Consider the following 21,566-nt stretch of genomic DNA (forward strand, 5'->3'; position numbering starts at 1 on the left):
GTTCGAAGTACCTTAGTTCGAACTTACCTCGGTCCACACGCGGCAGGCAGGCTCCCCCGTCGACTCCGCGGTACTCCTCTCGTCTAGCTGGAGTACCGCAGTCGACGGCGAGCACTTCCTGGTTCAACTTATCGCGTCCAGACAAGACGCGATAAGTCAAACCCAGAAGTTCGATCGCTCGCCGCCGAACTACCGGGTAAGCGTAGACCTACCCTATGTGAACTGAGTGGGTGCTAGTTCCTAGTTACCTAGTACCTAGTTACCTGGGCATCACACCAGTTGGCGCTCTTGTTGGAAATCTTAGCAGAGTCACATGACTGAACAGGCATAGAAACTGAACAACCTTGTCACCTGCTAGAAGAGATCCTTCCAGAATAGTTGGTAAGCTTGTAGTACCATTGCCCATACATCACTGATCTGTGAAGATACAGAAGACATCAATTTCCAGGGCTGTCAATTTGGCACTTATATTAAGCACAAAATTCATCTCTTTGAATACCTTTGAAAATCATATTAATACTCAGATCCTCATTGCAGCAGTACTGGGCAGCAATCAGATCACAATACTTTTTTTTTTCTTTCCCTTCCAGGATTCAGGGTTAAGATTCCACTATGTAGCTGCTGGAGAACGGGGTAAACCACTCATGCTGCTGCTTCATGGCTTTCCAGAGTTCTGGTAAAACTCCCCACTTGTTCTCATTTCACTACAGACATAGTTTATATATCATTTAAATCCACTCTGCTATTCTCCATAACTATGTTCAAATATCCCAGTAATGGTAAGTTTTAAGACTGGACAAACCACTGCAACTGAGCATGCATTCATTTTTTCCAATTGTACCATCCACAAAATAATCTCTGTGTTCATCTAAACCAAAATACCTCTTTCTATTCTAGTTCAGGAAATATTTCTTCATGTGTATACACTTTTCATCAAACTATCAGGAGAGCCATTTACTCTGTTCTAGTACATTTCAGGGTTGACAAAGCATAAACATTTAGAATGAGTATTCCTGTGTTCAGACACTATGGTGATGGGCACCAGCACAAGAACCCAGGCAGATTTTTAAATTCAAAATGTATCAGTATATTTATTAATAAATAATAGCATGGCATACTATATATTGTAAGAAATACAGGGAGGGAAATGCACGGTTTTTAAAGTCCTAGAGTCTATCGTGTAGCTTAACTAATTTTAGTTGTCACTAAGGGAAGAAGGCTCTATTAAAATGGTTACATCTGCAGGCACATGAAGAAGCCTGGTGGATCAAAAGTAAACAAAACCTAAAGTGTTTATTTGTAATGATGAAAGGACCAAGTTTCTAATATTTTGGCCATATCATTTAGGCTGTGACTGCCAGATTTAACAAGCTAAAATCATTGCAGGTCATGCCTTTAGCAACATTCTGTGTATTGTCTGACTACTCAAATGGAATGGGATATTGAATAAGAAAACTGCTATATAGGTCATTGTTAACGCCAGTAGCATAGCTTATACCTGCTGTTTTTAAAAGAAGACAACAATAAAGTAATGCATGAGATAAAATATGCACGCTAAAAATATTACAGTTGGCTTGTTACTGAATCTATGCAGAATTTTATATATGAACTGAGATTTTGTTTTGAAAGTATGAGATAAAAGAATAACAATTTTAAGAGTAGTATAAAGCAGCTGCAAACCTGTACTTTTTGGATAGTAACAGCAATGGAAGTAACTTCCACTATTATGAAGCTTAATTGCAAAATCCTCTAGCTTCCAATGTCTCAAGGTTATTACTAGGACACATGAAATAACCAGTCAGTGCTGATCTCAGTGAGCAACTGAGGGTGTATATTGGCAAAAGATCAGTCAAATATATAATGCACCACTGCCATTAAGTCACTTATATGCAATTTTAAAAAATCAATACAAAATCTCATGGGAAACTAATATAAAAATTTTAAAATTGGAGTAAAATGTTCAGATAGCTGAATGCCTGTAAGGATGTGTGTGAGCTGCTTCCAGAAATAACATGATCAGAAAAACCCAGAATAGCTCCAATTATTCAGCCTTGAGAAAATAAAGGTATTTACCAACATTTCAAAATCTTTCCTGCAAAGCAGTGGTCTCACTAGATAAATACTTTAGATATGATTAAAAAAAAGTGTTGTATGAAAAGATCAGTGATACATATTGAACTCACAGAGGATACTTTTACTAGATGACCCATGCCTCTGGGATCTGCTTCTCTTGGTGGTCTGCTAAGGCTACAGTTTGGCAAGCATCAGGGTGTGCAAGACCTATCTGTTCATCAAGCCTTTAACTGATTGATGGACCATCATGACAGCAGGGTATGGGGATATAAAGGTGGTATGCCATTAAAAAAGAAAACATTTACAGGTCTGTCTCATCTTACGCGGGGGTTCTGTTCCGCGGTTAGCGCGTAAAGCGAAAACCGCGTATAGCCAAAACCCCATTGAGTTCAATGGCGGGCGAAATCGCCCGCACTACAGATATAGTATTAAAATGGTTGTTTTTCTGGTTTTTTTTGTTTTTTTTGTTTTTGCCAACCGCGTAAAGTTGAAATCGCGCATGTTAAATGTGCGTAAGATGTGACAGACCTGTACTGTGTCATGTTGTTTCACTTTAATGAGGTATTTGTGATAGCCCCTATAGTTATCATGGTAAACTTGACTTACAGGGCAGTGTATATTGATTTTTTAAAAATAAAAGTCATTTATAGAAACTTGTATTTATTTATTTGCATTAACATAGGGCACCCAGATGGAACTGTGATGGGTGTTGTGTTTACAGTAATAACATTTTCTTTGATTAGTCCAAGGACAATGTAATGTTGACCATGATGTGTTCAAAATCCCTGATTGGTTAGTACTACCCCCAAAGCAGAAGGCATAAGGATCTGAAATAAAATGCTACTTGGAGTCTGGCAGAATTGTACACCTCTCCCTTAAGCTATTTGACCTCCCAAATGCTTCATTTATGTTGTTTATTTGAGATCTTTGCAATAGGGCTAATAGTAAAAGTTAGCAAGCAGGGGTCCATTTTATATTATCTGTGGTTAAAACGATCATAACATTTTTCATATTTCCTTGAATGATATTATAATATAGGGCCAAATCCTTCCAGGTTCTGAGCACCTCCTAGAAGGTGTTGGGTATCCTCAATTTAAATTGATTTCATTAAGAATTGAAGCGTAGGTAACAGCTAACAGGACAAGGCCCACAGTCTTTTATTATCTTTATACCATTTTTATCCCGTTATAATCTATTATTTCTAAACCCAAGAATAATCCAAATCTTTCTCTGGATGCTTATTAAACTCTTCCTCACTCTAGATTTCCTTTAAAGTAAGTAATTTCAGTCTTTATTCTCCATAGAAACACAAGCAGTAAAATACCATGTACAGTACTGACGCACTGACAGCTGTTAATCTTCATTGTTCTGGGAGAGTTTAGAGTGACTGAATAAGGACACATAGATAAATATAGCACAGATGATAAACCATAAAATATCAGTTGATCAAATTAATTTGTAACATATGTTATTAATCCTTTGCTTTACATATTGAATGAGTTATTGTTCCTTCCTCCCCCTTCCCCCCAAAGAAACACAAATGTGTTCATCTTGTCATTTGAGGCCAAACTCGTTGGTCCATTCAAGCCTATCTGGTGCAGGAAGAAGGTGACAGGAGAATGGGGCAGCTCCAGGCACCAGCGCAGCAAGCACGTGCCTGGGGCGGGAAGCCACGGGGGGCGGCCTGCTGGTCGCTGTGAGGGCGGCAGGCAGGTGGCTTTCGGCGGCGCGCCTGCCGGCGGTCCACTGGTCACGCGGCATGCCTGCAGGAGGTCTGCCGGTCCCGCGGCTTCGGCGGCAATTCGGCGGCGGGGACGCCGATGGCGCGGCACTGGCGGACCTCCTGCAGGCATGCCGGCGAATCCGCATGACCAGCGGACCGCCTGCAGGCGCGGTCCGCCGAAAGCTGCCTGCCTGCCATGCTTGGGGTGGCAAAAAACATAGAGCCGCCCCTCTAGGAGAAGTAGCTCTCCACACCCCATATTCTGGGGTCAGTTGCGTCCTCAGAATTACAGGAGTCTCAGGGATGCTCTAATTTTTGCCAGCTACCTATGGCACTAAGGAGCCATTCTAGATGCCATGAATAACTGGACCATAGAGACAGTCTGATTATATCCTCTTTCCCTCAGCTATGCTCCCTATCTTAGGGGCTTTGAGAAGATGGTGGTGTAGAACCACTCATGCTAGCTCATCTTCCCTACAGATTCCCTTTCTAGTGGGAATTCCCACCCAGACAGAACCACCATGCTATGGCAAAAAGTGGCCATACATAACAGAGAATCAAGCCAATAGAATTTAACATTACCCTATCATAGAGGCTGTACTACTGACTGAATTCTAGTATTCTTCCATGTAACCTTTAACTACATTTTTTTCTCCTTTATTAGGTATTCCTGGCGCCATCAATTGCGAGAATTTAAAAGTGAATATCGAGTTGTGGCACTGGATTTGAGAGGTTATGGAGAAACAGATGCTCCTTCTCACCAGGAGAATTACAAGTTAGATTGCCTAATTACAGATATAAAGGATATTTTGGAATCTCTAGGTGCGTTAACAAAAGCCAAACTGCCCAAGTTGTTAATTTTATTTCATTTGTTGCAGAACTATGAATAGCTATCCTGTGATTTAAAAAAAAATTCCAAGGTGATTGGTTTTGTTTTAATATATGCATTTAGTTGATGATATTGTCTAAGTAAATTTGATTCAAATAGATCTGACTTATTTTATGGATTTTAGTCCACACTAATTCTTGAACAGTATGAAAAGTTTTGTTTTCAAGCCAATATGCCTGGGTCAGCATAGGGAATATGCAAACATGCTTTTCAATCAAATGCAAGCCCTAAAGATGCTCTTGTATGCCCCCATCCTGCAATGGGATCTGGTAGCACAGCTGGATCCAGTACTATAGCCTTATGGTGAGTACCACTGAAGTCAGTGGGTCGCCACCTAATGCTGACCCTTGCACTTAGTGAATCTAATTATAGGATTAGGGTCTTAAGCGTCAGTAGCGCTTACAGGGTATCACTACTAGAAGATGGAAATCAAAACAACATGGTGAGATTTTCTATTACCTACTACGCAAAGTGCATATGCTCTACCCTCTAAGTGACAGCAATGTAGGGGCTGTATAGTGTTAATAAAAAAGAAAACAACTTACTAAAATATGCACAATAGCCAATTCTCAATTGTCAGTATTCAACTGAGTTTTACTGTTCATTTATGTACTCCCTTGTACAGTCCAAATCATGGCCAATCTTGCACAGCTGCAAAAAGGGGAATAAGAGGACATAAGATACTGTACTCCTTACGGCCTTGTATAGGCTATGTGTACCACAGATAGCTGCATGGGAGGGGAAGCAAGCTCTGTAAAGCTGCTGGGTTTCCCCTATTCAGGGGGAAATGTAGCTGTGCTGGATATAACCACACCATAGGATACTTCCCCTCCAGAGTAGTGGGGAGATCCAGAGGCAGATTGCTACTCTCTGAGGGTATGTCTACACTAAGAGGGTAGTTCGATTTCACTTAAATCGAATATGTGGAATCGATATTGCAAAGTCGAACGTGTGTGTCCACACTAAGGACAGTAATTCGACTTTGTGAGTCCACACTAACGGGGAAAGCGTCGACATTGGAAGCGGTGCACTGTGGGCAGCTATCCCACAGTTCCCGCAGTCCCCGCTGCCCATTGGAATTCTGGGTCGAGCCGCCAATGCCTTCTGGGTAAAAAAAAAGGGTCAAGGGTGCTTTTGGGTAATTGTCGTCATCCGTCCGTCACTACCGCCCTCCCTCCCTCCCTGAAAGCACCGGCGGGAAATCAGTTCGCGCACTTTTCCGGTCAGTGACAGCGCGGACGCCACAGCACTGCGAGCATGGATCTCGCTGCGACCATCGCTGCAGTTGTGGCCGTTGTCAACGCCTCGCAGGTTATCATCCACCTTTCCCAGAGGCAGATGCAGATAAACCAGGCGAGGAGGCTACGGCACCGCGGTGAGGGCCTGAAGTCTGAGAGTAGCACAGGCCTGTCAGAAAGCACGGGACCCAGCGCCGAGGACATCACAGTGACAATGGGTCATGTGGATGTTGTGGAACGGCGATTCTGGGCCCGGGAAACAAGCACGGACTGGTGGGACCGCATAGTGCTGCAGGTCTGGGACGAATCCCAGTGGCTGCGAAACTTTCGCATGCGGAAGGGGACTTTCCTTGAACTTTGTGAGTTGCTGTCCCCTGCCCTGAAGCGCAATGACACCCGGATGCGAGCAGCCCTGACTGTCCAGAAGCGAGTGGCCATAGCCCTCTGGAAGCTTGCAACGCTGGACAGCTACCGGTCAGTCGCGAACCACTTTGGCGTGGGCAAATCTACCGTGGGGGTTGTTGTGATGCAAGTAGCCAACGCAATCGTTAAGGTACTGCTCTCAAAGGTAGTGACCCTGGGAAACGTGGAGGTCATCATAGATGGCTTCGCCGCGATGGGATTCCCAAACTGCGGTGGGGCTATAGATGGAACTCACATCCCTATCCTGGGACCGGAGCACCAGGCCAGCCAGTACATTAACAGAAAGGGCTACTTTTCAATGGTGCTGCAAGCACTGGTGGACCATCGGGGACGTTTTACAAACATCAACGTCGGATGGCCGGGCAAGGTTCATGACGCTCGCGTCTTCAGGAACTCTGGTCTGTTTAGACGGCTGCAGGAAGGTATTTACTTCCCGGACCACAAAGTAACTCTTGGGGATGTGGAGATGCCTACAGTGATCCTTGGGGACCCAGCCTACCCGCTAATGCCCTGGCTCATGAAGCCCTATACTGGCGCCCTGGACACTGAAAAAGAACTGTTCAACTACCGGCTGAGCAAGTGCAGAATGGTGGTGGAGTGTGCTTTTGGCCGTCTCAAGGGGAGATGGAGAAGCTTACTGACTCGCTGTGATCTCAGCGAAACCAATATCCCCATTGTTATAGCAGCTTGCTGTGTGCTCCACAATCTCTGTGAGAGCAAGGGGGAGACCTTTATGGCGGGGTGGGAGGTTGAGGCAAATAGCCTGGCATCTGATTACGCCCAGCCAGACAGCCGGGTGATTAGAAGAGCACAGCGGGACGCGCTGTGCATCCGGGAGGCTTTGAAAGCTAGGTTCCAGAGTGAGCACGGTTACCAGTGACTTTTCAGTTTGTGTACAGAGAAGCTGAACCTGCCCCCGTTTCTTTACCCAGTTAATGTTGACTATCCTCTCCAGTTACATACCCCCTTCATCCCCTTCCAAAAAAATAAAATCAGTTTTATTTTCTTAATGAACACCGTTGTCTTTATTACTGTTTGCGCGGGAATGTTTTAAACCTGGGACGCAGACTGTGGTGGGGAGCGGGTGTAGTGTACTGATGCAAATGATCCTTCTAAACTCCAGGAATGACAGGATTCGCAGTGGCGGACTGGTTGTTTCAACGGAGCCTGCCAGCCCTCCTGAGCGGGACTGCGTGTATGTGGGGGCTATGTGACTTTATGGCAGGGGGAGGAGGGTTACAGATCCCCTGCTGCGTGGCTCTGTGATCCAGGACAAGGACCGCTGCATAAGATCTGTAACTGCCCTCCCCCGCCACAAAGTCACAGAGCAACCCCCCCCCCCCCACGCACAGAGCATGAAAACCACCTCCCAGACTGACCAGGATAACTAGTCACTGCACTGTGTATGTGCCCTGCTGCTGGACCTGCCCCCGCCTCTGTACCCTGCTAAAGGTGACTGTCCTGTCCAATTACCAAGCCCCTTCCCCCCTTCAGACAGACTCTCCTCCAAAAGAACATGATTGAAACAGTAATGAACAGAAACGTATTTTTTATTAACAACCACACATGAAACTGGGGGGTGAAACTTGGATGGGGGCTTGGGTGAGGCGGGCAGGAAAGGACTTTTCAAATTTTGGGGAATGACAGCCTTCTGGTGCTTGAGCAGTCTGCAGGGGTGGAGTGAGAGTTTTCATGGACTCTTCTGCCCCTCCTTCTTTGGACTTTGGGCGAGGGGGGCATGGGACTTGGTGGCGGGGGAGTGCGGTTACTGATAGACTGCAGCGGGGCTCTGTCCTCCTGCCTCCGTTCCTGCAGAACATCAACAAGGCGCCGGAGTGTGTCCGTTTGCTCCCTCAGAAGTCCAAGCAGCGTTTGAGTCGCCTGCTGGTCTTCCTGCCGCCACCTCTCCTCACGTTCCATGTGTGTCCGGTGCATTTGGGACAAATTCTCCCTCCACTGGTTCTGCTGTGCTGCCTGGGCTCGGGAGCAGCCCATTAGTTCTCAGAACATGTCCTCTCGCGTCGTCTTCTTCCTCCGCCTAATGTGCGCTAGCCTCTGGGAGTGTGATGCCAGGCTGGGTTGGGAGACAGTCGCAGATGTGGCTGTGGGAATGAGAAAAAGGTAGTGAATTCCTCCGAAAGATAAATGTAGTTGTGAACAAAGAACGTAGTCTTTCTCTGTGAACAAGACCATGCACTGCACCTATCACATGCGCACTCAGGACAAGGTCGAATTTTCGGACCTCGCCTTCAGTGCCTGGGGTCTTGCACTGCCGATCTGGGAAGCGGGGCAGGACACCGGAATTTCTGTAGCAGGCAGACATGGTAAGCCGTAGACTTGTGGCTGCTTAAAACTTTAGTAGTACCACTGGCCTCCTTTCACATTGAAAGCAATGCCAGTCTCTGCTGCCAGCAATCGGCCAAGCATGAACTCTGCCCCTGTCCCACCCCCTCGCGGCTGTCCCAGGGAAAGATCCCTGTATGCTGCCCCTCTCCCGCCTCCACCGCGTGGCTGTAAACCGGCGGTTACAGTTCTGTAAAGGAACGGGCAAGCAGTCCCAATACTAACAGTCCCCTACCTAATTCAAAGCAGGTCATCATGAGCGACATAACAATAATGAGGATCTCGGACAGCGATAAGGAAAGGATGCTTCGGGAAAGCCTGCAAAGACCAGGGCCCTATGCCGCCATGCTGTGCAAGGCTATGATCCCGGAGTACTTGAGGATCTCCTGGCGCGGAAACGTCTCCTACTTCGGAGGACCCAATAAGGCCGCTCTCCCCAGGAACCTGATGAACAGGCTTTCCAATTACCTCCAGGAGAGCTTCCTCGAGATGTCCCTGGAGGATTTCAGCTCTATCCCCGGACATATAGACCGCATTTTAATATAGCTGCACTGGCAGGGACTAAAGAGTGGAGCGGCTTGGGCAGCAGAATCGTGCACAACCGGACACTGTTAGATTTTTTTTTAATTTTTGGGACTGAATAGTTAAGCGCCTAGGGCAAAGAAATCATGAAAAACACATTGTTCTTATTGTTAATATTCCAGTTCTGTTAAAAATAAATGTTTAGATGTTTAAAACACTTACTGCTTGATCCTTCCCCTGAATCTGTGTCCGGGTTAAATGCTGGGGACGGTTGGTAGGGGATCTCTGTAAGGGTGATGAAGAGCTCCTGGCTGTCGGGGAAATCAGCTTGGTAAGCGCTGTCGACTGCCTCGTCCTCCTCATCTCCTTCCTCATCTTCCCCGTCCGCTAACATGTCCGAGGAACCGGCCGTGGACAATATCCCATCCTCAGAGTCCACGGTCAGTGGTGGGGTAGTGGTGGCGGCCGCACCTAGGATGGAATGCAGTGCCTCGTAGAAACGGGATGTGTGGGGCTGGGATCTGGATCGTCCGTTTGCCTCTTTGGTCTTCTGGTAGCCTTGTCTCAGCTCCTTGATTTTCACGCGGCACTGCGTTGCATCCCGGCTGTATCCTCTCTCTGCCATGGCTTTAGAGATCTTCTCATAGATCTTTGCGTTCCGTCTTTTGGAGCGCAGCTCGGAAAGCACGGACTCATCGCCCCACACAGCGATCAGATCCAAGACTTCCCGATCAGTCCATGCTGGGGCCCTCTTTCTATTCTGGGATTGCACGGCCATCTCTGCTGGAGAGCTCTGCATCGTTGCCAGTGCTGCTGAGCTCGCCACGATGTCCAAACAGGAAATGAGATTCCAACTGCCCAGACAGGAAAAGGAATTCAAATTTTCCCGGGGCTTTTCCTGTGTGGCTGGTCAGAGCATCCGAGCTCGGACCGCTGTCCAGAGCGTCAACAGAGTGGTGCACTGTGGGATAGCTCCCGGAGCTATTAGCGTCGATTTCCATCCACACCAAGCCTAATTCGATATGGCCATGTCGAATTTAGCGCTACTCCCCTCGTTGGGGAGGAGTACAGAAGTCGAATTTAAGAGACCTCTATGTCGAACTAAATAGCCTCGTGGTGTGGACGGGTGCAGGGTTAATTCGATGTAACGGCGCTAAATTCGACATAAACGCCTAGTATAGACCAGGCCTGAGTCATTATCTATTCCAAGCTGCACTCAGAGCAGTGTAAGAAACACTGGGCAAATTGTAAGTGATGATCTAGGTTTGAATTTAGAACTGCTCTGAAAATTTTGAATCACATCAAAAGATGGGGCATGATATCACAAACTTTGTTTGCGTTTTCTAAGCAACTCTAGTTTTATTAAACTCCTCAGTAATGCCATAGTTGTGCTTTGTGATGTATTGCGCTCTCTCATTATAAGTCCTGCTTCACAGGGGCTTAAAAGTTTCTAGAAAAAATGACCTCTTGGACTCAAATTTCCCCTGCTTGTTCTTGCTCCACAGATAAATTATTTTGGAAAGTCAGATTAAATCAAAAGTGGCCAAAGAGATTTTTATCAGAAAGTAGATAAAAGGTGTTGGTTACTTTGACATTTCTCTCTTGCTTTCTGTCAGAGAACCCAAAATAATTTGGATTTTACACATCTGACTTGGCATGTATGTAGAGTGCTTTAATTCTCAGTAAGGAACTGGGGCTTTGCAATGTAGGTCTGTCTGGGTTAAGGAATAAAAGGTGGAATTTCCTAAAGCGCAGCAGTCTTGAATAACTCTGCTCCCTGTGAGTCAGTTTTCAAATTCCCACTGATATCAGTGGAACCATAGTTAGGCCAATGCTTAGCACTTTTGAAATTCCCACCTAAAGAGAATATGAATAAGTAAAGAAGTGTTCTGAGCCTGTGCTGTACACCATCATCCCTACCTGTTTACGTGTGCAGTAAGTGCAGCTATCTGGATATAATTCCCACCTTTATAATGATGCATTATTGAGATTTTGAACACCATGTGACCAACTTGGCCACATTGCACATAGGTATTAGGGCACGGAAATGATCTCATACAGTAAGATGACTTACGTCACATATACACGGGGGGACAAAGTATATTTGCAGTGGAAACCATTACTTTTAATTACCTGTAAAAATTTCAAGCATAACACTCGCTAATCTCCTTTTTTATGTTTAATAAAGGAAGTGTTGACACATCTTTAACTATGGCAGTATAAATAATTTGTTAAGAAAAAATGAAGAAGTTGAAGTATTGTCAGCAAATATGTTGGAACATTTGTTTTTGTTTAACTGTCATTATTTTATGTGATAATTCATTTTCATATAACTGTCAGTAAACAAATGTCAAAATCTGTCTTTATGTGGCAGGGTACAATAAGTGTATGCTGATTGGCCATGACTGGGGTGGAATGATTGCTTGGTTAGTTGCTATTTGTTATCCGGAAATGGTGACCAAGCTTATTGTGGTTAATTTCCCTCATCCCTCTGTATTTACAGGTGAGTTTTACAATATTTTTATATTAACCCAAAATATTCACATTTTCACTAAGCAGGCAGATTTGGTGCTTATTTAAGGGTAGATCTGGAGAGGCACTGCACACCTAGATACCTAGGGATGCTGTGAAAGAACATTACAAGTGCTCCGCACCTCTTGGAATCTGTCCCTTATTTAAATGAAACGCAAAGCTGTCAGATATTTTGCATTAAAGCATAATTTTACAGTAGTGGGTGAGGGTACTAGCATGCAGATATACTGGCTTCTTGTCTTTGGTAATCCATAGCCTGATTCTCATTTACACTCAGGCTGCTTTACTTGGCTCTGGCAGTGCAAAGGTGCCTTAAGGTGGATGATAATGACCCATTATATTGCCACAGAAATGTAAAGCCAGAGGCGGATTATGATTTTATGGGGCCCTGGGCCAGAGCAAGTAGGGGTCCCTCCCCACACATTCCGCCTGCAGTCCCCCCTCCCCTGCCTCTCCCCGGCACTCCTGCTGGGGAGTGGGGGCTTGTACCGTTCCACCTGCCCAGCCAGCACTCCTGCCAGAGAGCGGGGTTGGGGTGCGGGGGCTTCCCCTGCTCTGTGGCAAGAGTGCCGGGTGGGTAGAGGGGGGAAGGCCCCCGTGCCCCGACCTTGCCCACTCCAAAGAAGGTCCTGTCACCCAGCGCTACCCCTTGATATGCTGCTTTGTCCCTTCCCTTCTCTGGTTATTGCATGTTGGCTGAGCCTCTCCATCTCTCCCCCCACACACACCTAAGGACGTTTGCCCATGCTCCAGTCTCAGAGAGCAGAGGACACAGGGCATGGCCTGGCATAACCCAATTGCCCAGAGGACAAAGGCCATTGCTCTCGGTGTCCCTTTGCTGGCCAAGGGCAGGTGCGTGGCAGCTCAGTTTTCCCCTCCTCTCCTAAGACACGTACCTTTGGTCCCATCCCACCCCACCCCCACCGGATGCTAGCTTGTGCTTTGGAGCTGCCATGATAGTGCCCCTCCTCTCTGAGGACATGTTGGGCACCTGCTGTTGTACCCACAGTGCCCAAGGATGGTGAGAGCCCTGCTAGCGCCACAAAGGGAGGAGTCACGTCTGCGCTTAGGGTCCCAGATATGATCATGATTGACTCACTTCAGCCTTGAGGGTCCTGAGAATGCCTGGACCCTTCCAGCCCCTAAGGGACAGGGTCACACTGATTCAGGGATGCTCTGGGGCTCTTCAGACCCCTCTGTGGGATGGTAAGACTCATTGGAGACCTACAGCTTCTCTTTGGAACGGGGGCACATTGATGTGGAGAGGCTGGGAGCCATTAGAGCCATTTGTGGATGGGGCAAGCTTTCTCCACATGCCTCCCTGCATTCCTGCCGGGGAGCGGGGCAAGCTCCCGCACCCTGGCTCTGCTCCCTGGCAGGAGTGCCGTGTGGTTGGAGCGGGGGCAAACCTCCATACCCTGACCCCACTCCCCGGCAGGAGCTCCAGGCAGAGCTGGTCAGGGGGTGGGAGCATCCATTTTTCTGGGCCCCCCAATTGGCCGGGGCACCTGGGTATGGGCTCCGCTGGCCCAGTGGCTAATCCGCCACTGTGTAAAACAGCCTTAATGTAAATGAGAATCTAATCCTCATTTAGACAAGTTAAATTGAGTTTTGTGATGTTATACTACAGTAAACCTAATTGTAACAAACCAATCATCCGAATCTGCTTAATAGCATGTAGTTGAAGGTAAGGATTTTGGTGGATTTGCAGAGTTATGTGGTGAGGTATGCACAGAGAATACCTGCTATATGCCTGGCTCTAGCCAGTGCTACTTGATTTCTACTTTCCCATGCATTAAGTGCACATACAATTTTAAAATGCCCACTAGCATCTTACTACATTTCTTTTATTTAATTGCAGACCTGTTTTTTTCTCATTAAAAATCTTAAAGTCTCACTTCACTTCTCCAAATATATTTAACAGAAGAGTACTTAATAAGGGCTTGATTCTTATCCCACTTGGTGTGAATAAGTTTAAGCCAATGAAGTAACACTGGTGTAAAACCAGTATAAGTGAAATCAGAACCAAGTCCTAAAACTCAATTACTCTTACAAAATATACTCAGGTAGCCTTCCTAACCTACTAAAGATTATTTTAATGAATAATAAAGCTACACTTACAAAAATAAGGGCTTATCTTGTACCATTGGAGCCAGTTGAAGTTTCATCAGTAACTCCAGTTGGAGCAGGAGTCAGGCTCTGTATGAACAAAATGCACTTTGTGATGCCATAGACTTTTTGATGTGTGTATTTGTCTACTTGCTTAGTAGTTCACACAATCCACTCTAATTTTCAGTGGGCTTGCCAGTCAATGGCACAAATTAATTAGGGTCTACTGTGCACTGAATAAAAAGATTCAGGTTATAAATAAAGCATTCTGATAGCCATAAGCATCATTGTAATGCCCAGTACATGAAAAGTCTGACTTTTTCCTCACATTTTTATTCATAAATTGCATTTTATAATAGCAATAAGAGATACTCTGAACAATGCATTTCTAAGGGATCATTACATTTTTCACATGGCTGAAGTCACCTGACTTTCAGGCTTGTGCCCTATAACACCACTCTGGGCTTGCTATAATCACTTAGTCATGTACTGCATATCATTTCTTGTTAAGTGACAGCAATAACAGATCTTTGACAGTTCCTCAAAGTTTGCACATCAGGATTGGTTGACTTCTCATCACATCCACATGTCCCAATATCAGAGGACTATATGTACTACTAATGATCAGTGCTGAAGTCTGCCTATTAGAAAATGGTGAGTTAACTTTTTCCAATTTTGAGCAGATCTCTATGGTTCTCCTTGTAAAATTATAATATTTAAACAAAAACTTTAGAGATCAGGCAATACTGAAAATGTGTTAGTTTACCATTGTCTTATAGAGCAGAAAAAGCAAGCATTGATCAGCAATGTTGGTGACCTGTCAAAGGAAAAATGCAACAGGTGATGCAATTTAAGAATTTACAAAATAGGAATGTTTGAAAAAGTTATTTGGGACTTGAACTATTAAATACAATTAAATTAGTTTTGTTTTAAAGAACAATCCCTATTCATCTTTCGTGGCTGATTTTTCAGAGATGGGCTCCAATTTTGTAGGTACAATTTTGCATCTCCAAATAATTGTGTGTGTAATTTTACATCTACAGATGATAGCCTTTAGACTTCTACCTAACTACTATACTTGCTACTTAAATGTTATAGTTTGTACATGTAACCCATTGCAAGCATAGAGTTGCACCTGCAAAAAAATGGAGGCCTGCTTGAGATCCTTAATATCAATTCAGTTATATTGTTTTCTTTGCCATGTGTGCTTCTACTGTGCTACTGAAGTGATTACACAGTATTTTGGTTCCAGTTTTTGTACCTGCTAAGAAAGAAGACTATTCAAAAGTTTAATCCTTCCATTAATAGGATTGATGCCATATTTAAAAACATAAATGGATTATCATCTTTCGTATTTCTATGCATCACATTTGTGAGAGGAGAAATATTTAAAATGTTCTTTAATTGTTTTTGTACAATTAAAAATGGTTTTGACTAATAAAAACAGGTCATTTTAATTAAACTGATCAAAATACTCAAATCCTCAAGTCCAGCCCCCTTTGCTGATTTTTTGTCAGGCCTTCCTTTTGCTGCCTACTTAAGATATATATCAGGGGGTAGCCAGGTTAGTCTGTATCCACAAAAACAACAAGGAGTCCGGTGGCACCTTAAAGACTAACAGATTTATTTGGGCATAAGCTTTCGTGGGTAAAAAACCTCACTTCTTCAGATGCACCTATGAAAGCTTATGCCCAAATAAATCTGTTAGTCTTTAAGGTGCCACCGGACTCCTTGTTGTTCTTAAGATATATGTAAGATGAAATTCATTACATTTTAATGGCCAGTACATATACTCATATACTTACTTTTAAAATTATAATAATTCCTTGTCACATAGCACTCTCTAAATTAATACTTTTAAAACATTCCTTTAATTTTAAAAATAGTGATATCAAGTGATATCAAGTGATATCAGCTTTCATTTTTAATTCATGGGCATTTTTATTTCAGAATACATTCTACGACATCCTTCACAATTGATTAAATCTGGTTACTACTTCTTTTTCCAAATGCCTTGGTTTCCTGAATTCATGTTTACAGTAAATGATTTCAAGGTAAGCAAAATGAGTGCTCTTGTTTATGTTTAATGTGTTACTGATGGAATAACTGTCACCTATGTTGATCCTTTCTGATAGTATGACGTTTATGGAAAAATTAAGGATAGCTAGTAAAACTTAACTATAATTCTGGATTTGATGTGACTTTATTTTAGGTAGGGCTGTCTATTAATCGCAGTTAACTCACGCGATTAACAAAAATTAATCGTGTTTAAAAAAATTAATCGTGATGAATCGCAGTTTTAATTGCACTGTTAAACAATAGAATACCAATTGAAATGTATTAAATATTTTGGATGTTTTTCCACATTTTCAAATATATTGATTTCAGTTACAACACAGAATACAAAGTGTACAGTACTCACTTTTTATTATTTTTATTACAAATATATGCACTGTAAAAATGATAGATGCTCTGGCCAAAATCATGTAACTGGTGAAAAAAATGTGTGTTTTGGCAACACCGAGTGTGTGTGTGTGTGTGTGTGTGTGTGTGTGTGTGTGTATATATAAAATTTTCTTTACTTAAGCTTCATCCTTGCTCTTGGCTTCCTGGTAGGCACTTCAATATATCTTGATACTCCTTACTTCCAGTACTATAGTACGTATGTCAACACCAAGGGTATGTCTACACTACAGGATTAATCCGAATTTATATAATTCGAATTTAGGAAACCGATTTTATAAATTCGAATGTATTCGGCCACACTAGGCTCCATTAATTCGGTGGTGTGCGTCCAAGCTACCGTAGTAGCATCGATTTCCAGAGCGTTGCATTGTGGGTAGCTTTTCCATAGCTATCCCATAGTTCCCGCAGTCTCCACCCCCCTTGGAATTCTGGGTTGAGACCCCAGTGCATGATGGGGCAAAAAACATTGTCGCAGGTAGTTCTGGGTACAGCCTCCCCCTCCCTCCCTGAAAGCAACGGCAGACAACCATTTCGCGCCTTTTTTCCTGAGTGAACTCTGCAGACTCCATTCCGCAGCAAGCATGGATCCCGTTGTGCTCCAGAACGCAGTCTTGAACATTATAAACACCTCGCGCGTTATCGTGGAGTTTATGCTTACCCAGGACCAGAAAAAAGAGGCGAGGAGGAGGAGGCGGCGATTGCAGCGCAGCGACCAGCGTGATGAGGACATGGACACGGACACAGAATTCTCTGAGACCGCGGGCCCCGGTGCTTTGGAGATTATGATGTTAATGGGCCAGGTTATAGGCTTGGAACGCCGATTCTGGGCCCGGGAAACAAGCACAGACTGGTGGGACCGCATAGTGTTGCAGGTGTGGGACGATTCCCAGTGGCTGAGAAACTTTCGCATGCGTAAGGGCACTTTCATGGAACTTTGTGACTTGCTTTCCCCTGCCCTGAAGCGCCAGAATACCAAGATGAGAGCAGCCCTCACAGTTGAGAAGCGAGTGGCGATAGCCCTGTGGAAGCTTGCAACGCCAGACAGCTACCGGTCAGTCGGGAATCAATTTGGAGTGGGCAAATCTACTGTGGGGGCTGCTGTGATGCAAGTAGCCAAAGCAATCACGGAGGTGCTGCTACGAAAGGTAGTGACTCTGGGAAATGTGCAGGTCATAGTGGATGGCTTTGCTGCAATGGGATTCCCTAACTGTGGTGGGGCGATAGATGGAACCCATATTCCTATCTTGGCACCGGAGCACCAGGGTACCCAGTACATAAACCGCAAGGGGTACTTCTCAATGGTGCTGCAAGCACTTGTGGATCACAAGGGACGTTTCACCAACATCCATGTGGGCTGGCCGGGAAGGGTTCATGACGCTCGCGTCTTCAGGAACACCAATCTGTTTAAACGGCTGCAGCAAGGGACTTACTATCCGGACCAGAAAATAACCGTGGGGGATGTTGAAATGCCAATTGTTATTCTTGGGGACCCAGCCTACCCCTTAATGCCATGGCTCATGAAGCCATACACAGGCAGCCTGGACAGGAGTCAGGAGTTGTTCAACTACAGGCTGAGCAAGTGCAGAATGGTGGTAGAATGTGCATTTGGCCGTTTAAAAGGTCGCTGGCGATCCTTGACTCGCTCAGACCTCAGCCAAACCAATATCCCCATTGTTATTACTGCTTGCTGTGTGCTTCACAATCTCTGTGAGAGCAAGGGGGAGACCTTTATGGCAGGGTGGGAGGCTGAGGCAAATCGCCTGGCTGCTGATTACTCGCAGCCAGACACCAGGGCGATTAGAAGAGCACACGATGAAGCGCTGCGCATTAGGGAAGCTTTGAAAACCAGTTTCATGACTGGCCAGGCTACAGTGTGAAATTTATGTTTGTTTATCCTTCCTGAAAACCCGCCCCCTTTATTGACTCATTCTCTGTAAGAAACCCACCCTCCCCCTTCCCCCAGCTTGCTTTCAAAGGAAATAAAGTCACCATTGTTTAAAAATCATTTATTCTTTATTAATTGATTATAAAAAGAGGGAGAGAACCTGAGTGGGGTTTGGGAGGAGGATCAGCGGGAAGGAAAAGCCCAGTAAAAAAAGGTTAAAAAAATGGCAGTCTTTTGCTTGGGCTGTCCACTGGGGTGGAATGGGAGGGTGTACGGAGCCTCCCCCCCCCGTGTTCTTAAACGTCTGGGTGAGGAGGCTATGGAACATGGTGAGGAGGTAGGGGGGTTATACAGGGGCTGTAGCAGCACTCTGTTCTCCAGCAGCCGTTCCTGAAGCTCCACCAGACGCCGGAGCATGTCTGTTTGCTCACGCAGCAGCCCCAGCGTTGCTTCCCGACTCCTCTGATCTTCCTGCCGCCACCTCTCATCTCGAGCGTCTCTCCTCTCCTCACGTTGGTCCCTCATGTCCTCACGTTGGTCCCTCATGTCCTCACGTTGGTCCCTCCTGTCCTCACGGTCACTGGCTTCTTTCCTATACTTGCAAACCGTCTCCTTCCACTCATTCAGATGAGCTCTTTCATTCCTGGTGGATTGCATGATTTCGGCAAACATCTCTTCTCTCGTCTTTTTTTTACGACGCCTTATCTGGGATAGCCTTCGGGAAGGAGTAGGGAGGCTTGAAACATTTGCACCTGCTGGAGGGAGTGAAAAAAGGAGAGAATTTTTTTAAAAGATACATTTTTCAGAACAATGCTTATGCTCTTTCACGGTGTATACTATTCACATTACATAGCACATGTGATTTCTGTGCAAGGTCGCATTTTGCCTCTTAATATTGAGTGCCTGTGGCTTTGCTGCTAGAGATCACAGACGCAGGTCCGGGCAACAGAATTCACCTTGCATGCTGCCATGGTAAGCCACTGTCTTTAGGCTTCTGCGCCCTGCTTTCCCACATACCAAGCAAAGCCCGTTGTGCTGCAGTTTTCCTGTTAGCTTGTTTTCTGCTGCTGAAGGTTAACACCCCCCCCCCCATCCAATTCTCTGGGATGAGTGCTTTTTCCCTCCCCCCACCGCCTGGCTGGTATCAGGGAAGATCCCTGCAGGAACCAAACTAACAACACCCCCCCCCCCCCCCGCCATGAATTCTCTGGGATGAGTGCTTTCTCCCTCCCCCCACCGCGTGGCTGGTATCAGGGAAGATCCCTGCAGGAACCAAACTAACACCCCCCCCCCCCCCGCCATGAATTCTCTGGGATGAGTGCTTTCTCCCTCCCCCCACCGCGTGGCTGGTATCAGGGAAGATCCCTGCAGGAACCAAACTAACACCCCCCCCCCGCCATGAATTCTCTGGGATGAGTGCTTTCTCCCTCCCCCCACCGCCTGGCTGGTATCAGGGAAGATCCCTGCAGGAACCAAACTAACAACACCCCCCCCCACCCGCCATGAATTCTCTGGGATGAGTGCTTTCTCCCTCCCCCCACCGCGTGGCTGGTATCAGGGAAGATCCCTGCAGGAACCAAACTAACACCCCCCCACCCCCGCCATGAATTCTCTGGGATGAGTGCTTTCTCCCTCCCCCCACCGCCTGGCTGGTATCAGGGAAGATCCCTGCAGGAACCAAACTAACACCCCCCCCCCCACCCGCCATGAATTCTCTGGGATGAGTGCTTTCTCCCTCCCCCCACCGCGTGGCTGGTATCAGGGAAGATCCCTGCTAGCAAAACGCGAAAAGCTCTGGGCCAATCCTCCCCCCCCCCTTTGCACTTGGCTAAATGCAGGGAAGGATTTCTTTTCAGCCACAGGCAAACAGCCCAGTAGGAACGGCCACCTCTGTCCCCTTAATTAAATTCCCTTATTTCAACCAGGTTACCCTAAGCGATATCACTCTCCTGAGGATTACACAGCAAGATAAAGAACGGATGTTGCTTGAATGCCAGCAAACACCGGGACCATACGCTGCCAGGCTCTGTCAGGCAATGATACCAGATTACTTGCTACTAGCATGGCGTGGTCAAGTGTCCTACCATGGAGGACGGAATAAGGCTGCACTGCCCAGAAACCTTGTGGCAAGGCTTTTGGAGTACCTCCAGGAGAGCTTCATGGAGATGTCCCTGGAGGATTTCCGCTCCATCCCCAGACATGTTAACAGACTTTTCCAGTAGCTGTACTGGCTGCGAATGCATCCCAAGTTCTCAGGGCAAATTAATCATTAAAAATGCTTGCTTTTAAAACATGTTTTATATTTTAAAAGGTAAACTCACCTGAGGTCCCTTCCATGGGGTCATGGTCTTGGGTGCTGGCTTGGGAGGCTTGGGAGGGTACTTCAGTCAGGGTGAGAAACAGATCCTGGCTGTTGGGGAGAACGGAGAGCTGGGTGCTCTCTGCCAGCTCCTCCTCCTCCTCCTCCTCCTCTTCCCCTTCCACGGAATCATCAGGTGTACCTGATGAGATTATCCCCATCTCGGAATCCACAGTCAGAGGTGGGGTAGTGGTGGCGGCCCCCCCTAGAAATGCATTTAGCTCAGCGTAGAAGCGGCATGTCCGCGGCTCTGACCCGGAGCGACCGTTTGCCTCCTTTGCTTTTTGATAGGCTTGTCTGAGCTCCTTGACTTTCACGCGGCACTGATCTGTGTCCCTATTGTGGCCTCTCTCCATCATGCCCTTGGAAATTTTTTCATAAGTTTTGGCATTTCGTCTTTTCGAACGCAGTTCTGCTAGCACTGAATCCTCTCCCCATATAGAGATCAAATCCAGTACCTCCTGTACGGTCCATGCTGGTGCTCTTTTTCGATTATCAGCCTGCATGGTTACCTGTGCTGATGAGCTCTCTGTGGTCACCTGTGCTCTCCACGCTGTGCAAACAGGAAATGAAATTCAAATGTTCCCGGGGCTTTTCCTGTCCACCTGGCCAGTGCATGCGAGTTCAGATTGCTGGCCAGAGCGGTCACAATGGTGCACTGTGGGATAGCTCCTGGAGGCCAATAACATCGAATTGCGGCCACACTAACCTTAATTCGGATTAACAATACCGATTTTGACGCTACTCCTCTCGTCGAGGAGGAGTACAGAAATCGAATTAAAGGGCCCTTTAATTCGAATTAAATGGCTTCGTTGTGTGGACGGGTCAAGCGATAATTCGAATTAAGGCAGCTAAATCTGAATTAAAGTCGTAGTGTAGACCAGGCCCAAGACTATTCAGCAGGTCATTAAGTATCAGTAGTTTCTGTGGATATGTCTACAGTGCAACTAGAAGTGTGGCTGCAGCACGTGTAGACATACCCAAGCTAGCTAGGTGAAGGCTAG

At 45.9% G+C, this 21,566-nt stretch overlaps 1 protein-coding gene across 1 annotated transcript in view; it reads left to right on the forward strand.

Annotated features, from left to right (window-relative positions):
* The window catches only part of EPHX4 (epoxide hydrolase 4), a 35,187-nt gene that overhangs the window by 7,156 nt on the left and 6,465 nt on the right, over nucleotides 1–21,566 (forward strand). The window contains exons 2-5 of the mRNA XM_065410022.1: nucleotides 591–676; nucleotides 4,461–4,618; nucleotides 11,586–11,714; nucleotides 15,803–15,906. Coding sequence (XP_065266094.1) covers nucleotides 591–676; nucleotides 4,461–4,618; nucleotides 11,586–11,714; nucleotides 15,803–15,906 — 477 coding nt within the window. The remainder of the gene's footprint in view (nucleotides 1–590; nucleotides 677–4,460; nucleotides 4,619–11,585; nucleotides 11,715–15,802; nucleotides 15,907–21,566) is intronic.

This window comes from Emys orbicularis, chromosome 8 (genome assembly GCF_028017835.1).
Source record: "Emys orbicularis isolate rEmyOrb1 chromosome 8, rEmyOrb1.hap1, whole genome shotgun sequence".
In the NCBI taxonomy this organism is placed as follows: domain Eukaryota; kingdom Metazoa; phylum Chordata; order Testudines; family Emydidae; genus Emys; species Emys orbicularis.